We start from the raw sequence: 3,243 nt of genomic DNA on the forward strand, positions 1-3,243 counted from the left end.
CTTAGCCGGTTGAGCTACAGGCGCTGAGCCCTTGAATTTCTATATGTTGGCTTTTTATTTTATTCATTAATTTCTTTTTTGTTCATGAATGTTCTCTCTGAAGTCTGCTTATAGAAAATATTCTCTTCATTGAGAGAGAAAGAAGAGAAATGCAAATATCCTCTAGTTTAATAATTGCTGTATTTTATAGGCAGTCCCTGCATTATAAATGAGATAGGTTCTGTGGGATTGTTGTAAAGTTGAATTTGTATGTAAATTGAATCAGGTACATTTACATATTACCTATAATAGCCTTCATTTGTAAATGTGAGTTGTATGTGATTCTGATGTTTGTAATTTGGGGACTGCCTGTATTTTTATGTTGATTTGGAGTTTCATTGAAGTAATGATGGTAGAACATTCATTCCTGAGGATGAGTGTTTGACTAAATAAATAGCATGTTCTGGAATTGGCAGAAAGAATTTCAAAGAGTGAGCTTTTGATAGAGTTTGTAAGTATGTGTCTACGTTATACATACATGTCTACTATGTGGATGTCTGGATTTTTTTATTTCATATCAAGTCAAAATCAACCCTTCCCTGCCTCTTTTATTTGAAGGACCCCTTCCTTTTCTTCAGTCACCAGTGCCAACAGTGTTGATCTTCCTGCTTGTTTCTTCTTGAAATTTCCTCAGCCAATCCCAGTATCTAGAGCGTTTGTTCAGAAACTACAGAACTGCACAGGTAAGTTTCGAATATGAGAAGTCAGTACTTACTTATTGTAAATGTGAAAAGGAAACTTCAAATTCAGATTATGTCAGTTGTGTAGGCCTCAGTGAAATACTGATGGCTATAGATGTTATCCTGCTTTGTACTAATAATGCTAAGTAAGTGCTTTTTGAACAAATGTGTGAATCAATGTAGAAATCATGAAGGGAAACCAAAGTGTTAACATTTTTATCTTAATGTGATCACTATATTGATCCTTGTTTTTCCAGGAATTCCATTGTTTGAAACTCAACCAATTTATGTACCCCTGTATGAACTGATCACTCAGTTTGAGCTGTCAAAGGACCCTAACCCCATATCTTTGAATCACAACATGCGGTTTTATGCTGTAAGTAAGGCCCCATGGAACTAGAATATTATAGGTTATGTCTGGACCCAAGATGATGTCCTATTTCTTCAGTAAAACAGGAAATTATCAAGATCTCTGAAACATACTAAAGAAAAAGATCATGAGTTCCCATCCGGAAACAACAGTCTCTATATTTCCTTATTGAACTTTCAGATGAAATCTCTTAATTGTATTTCAAACATTTACAAGCTCATAAGTAGTTGTTAAGAATTCTTATTATTGGGGTGGTGCCTGTGGCTCAGTGAGTAGTGCGCCAGCCCCATATAATGAGGATGGTGGGTTCAAACCCAGCCTTGGCCAAACTGCAACAAAAAATAGCCGGGTGTTGTGGCGGGCACCTGTAGTCCCAGCTACTCGGGAGGCTGAGACAAGAGAATCGCTTAAGCTCAAGAGCCGGAAGTTGCTGTGAGCACTCCACTGAGGACGACAAAGTGAGACTCTATCTCTTTAAAAAAGAAAAAATTCTAATTGGGTGGTGCCTGTGGGTAGGGCTCTGGCCCCATATACCAAGGTTGGCGGGTTTAAACCCAACCCTGGCGAAACTGCAACAAAAAAATAGCCGGGTGTTATGGTGGGCGCCTGTAGTCCCAGCTACTAGGGAGGCTGAGCAAGAGAATTGCCTACACCCAGAGTTGAGGTTGCTGTGATTTGTGACGCCAGGCACTCTACTGAGGGCAATAAAGTGAGACTCTATTTCTAAAAAAAAAAGAATTCTTATTGTTGCTTCAGCTTAGTGGCTCAGGGCTATAATCCTAGCACTCTAGGGTGGATCTCTTGAGCTCATGAGTTAAAGACCAGTCTGAGCAAAAGCAAAACCCCATTTCTACTAAAAATAGGAAAAACTGGCTGGGCACTGTGACAGGAGACTGTAGTCTGCTTCCCTGGAAGATAAGATAAAGGGATTGCTTGAGCCCAAGAGACTGAGATTGCTGTCATTCAGCTATGATGATCTACTCACAGCACTCTACTCAGGGTGACAAAGTAAGACTCTGTCTCAAAAAAAAAAAAGAATTCCTTTTGTTAATTCTTAAAGTGCCATTATTTAATAATCTGGGAAGGTCCTACAAATACTTACAGAGAAGAAAGTGCTAGAATAAATCTATTATGGAAGGTTCCAGAATCTCATTAAGGCATGAATTTTCTTGAATGTTGACAGTGATCTAAATCATAGTTGCCAAATTCTGGCTGTATTTCATATATATTTATACACGCACACATACATATATTTAGGGTGTTTTATTAAAAATAAAGATTTTGCACTTATGGCAGGGGTGTCCATCCTATGGCTCGTGGATCACATGCAGATTTTGTGAGGACTTTTTTGCTCATCTATTGTGTCGGACGGTACAAAAAGTATGCATGGTCCTTTTTTAACTCATCAGCTTTGTTAGTGTTAGTATATCTAATGTGTGGCCCACAACAATGTATTCTTCTGATGTGTACCAGAGAAAAAAAAGGTTGGACATCCCTGACTTATAGCTTATGTACCTCATTAATACAGATTCCTGAGGTAATTATTATATAGGTCAGGAAACCACGAGTACACACATTTACTAAAAAGGGATCTTTTCAGCTAAATGATTAATTAACTGGCATTATAATATCCACCAGTCAAAGAATTCACTGTGGAGTTTATTACTCCCCAAGACTTTGCTGCACTTTTGAGGAATAGTTTTTTTTCAGCTACAGTTTATGGTTGTACTACAAAGAGTAACTAAATAACACTTATTAGCTTTCTTCTTTTTGCCCAGGCTCTTCCAGGTCAGCAGCACTGCTATTTCCTCAACAAGGATGCACCCCTTCCAGATGGCCGAAGCCTACAGGGAACTCTTATTAGCAAAATCACCTTTCAGCACCCTGGCCGAGTTCCTCTTATCCTAAATCTGATCAGACACCAAGTTGCCTATAACACCCTAATTGGAAGTTGTGTTAAAAGAACTATTTTGAAAGAAGGTACTGGATTTCTTTTGATATACTTATAAGAAGATGGAAACTGACTACTCGAGTAGTTGTATTATTTGTTGGCCTATCAAAATCATTTGCCAAACTTTTTTTTTTTTAAGGGACAGAGTCTCACTCTGTTGCCCTTAGTAAGTGTCATGGCATCACAGCTCACAGCAACCTCCA

At 38.3% G+C, this 3,243-nt stretch overlaps 1 protein-coding gene across 1 annotated transcript in view; it reads left to right on the top strand.

The window, feature by feature from the left end:
• MED1 (mediator complex subunit 1) overlaps positions 1 to 3,243 on the top strand; it is a 43,621-nt gene that overhangs the window by 24,864 nt on the left and 15,514 nt on the right. The window contains exons 12-14 of the mRNA XM_023511256.1: positions 598 to 722; positions 977 to 1,095; positions 2,868 to 3,082. Coding sequence (XP_023367024.1) covers positions 598 to 722; positions 977 to 1,095; positions 2,868 to 3,082 — 459 coding nt within the window. The remainder of the gene's footprint in view (positions 1 to 597; positions 723 to 976; positions 1,096 to 2,867; positions 3,083 to 3,243) is intronic.

The sequence above is a fragment of the Otolemur garnettii genome, unplaced genomic scaffold (assembly GCF_000181295.1).
Source record: "Otolemur garnettii isolate 467f Iridium unplaced genomic scaffold, OtoGar3 scaffold00018, whole genome shotgun sequence".
Lineage (NCBI taxonomy): Eukaryota > Metazoa > Chordata > Mammalia > Primates > Galagidae > Otolemur > Otolemur garnettii.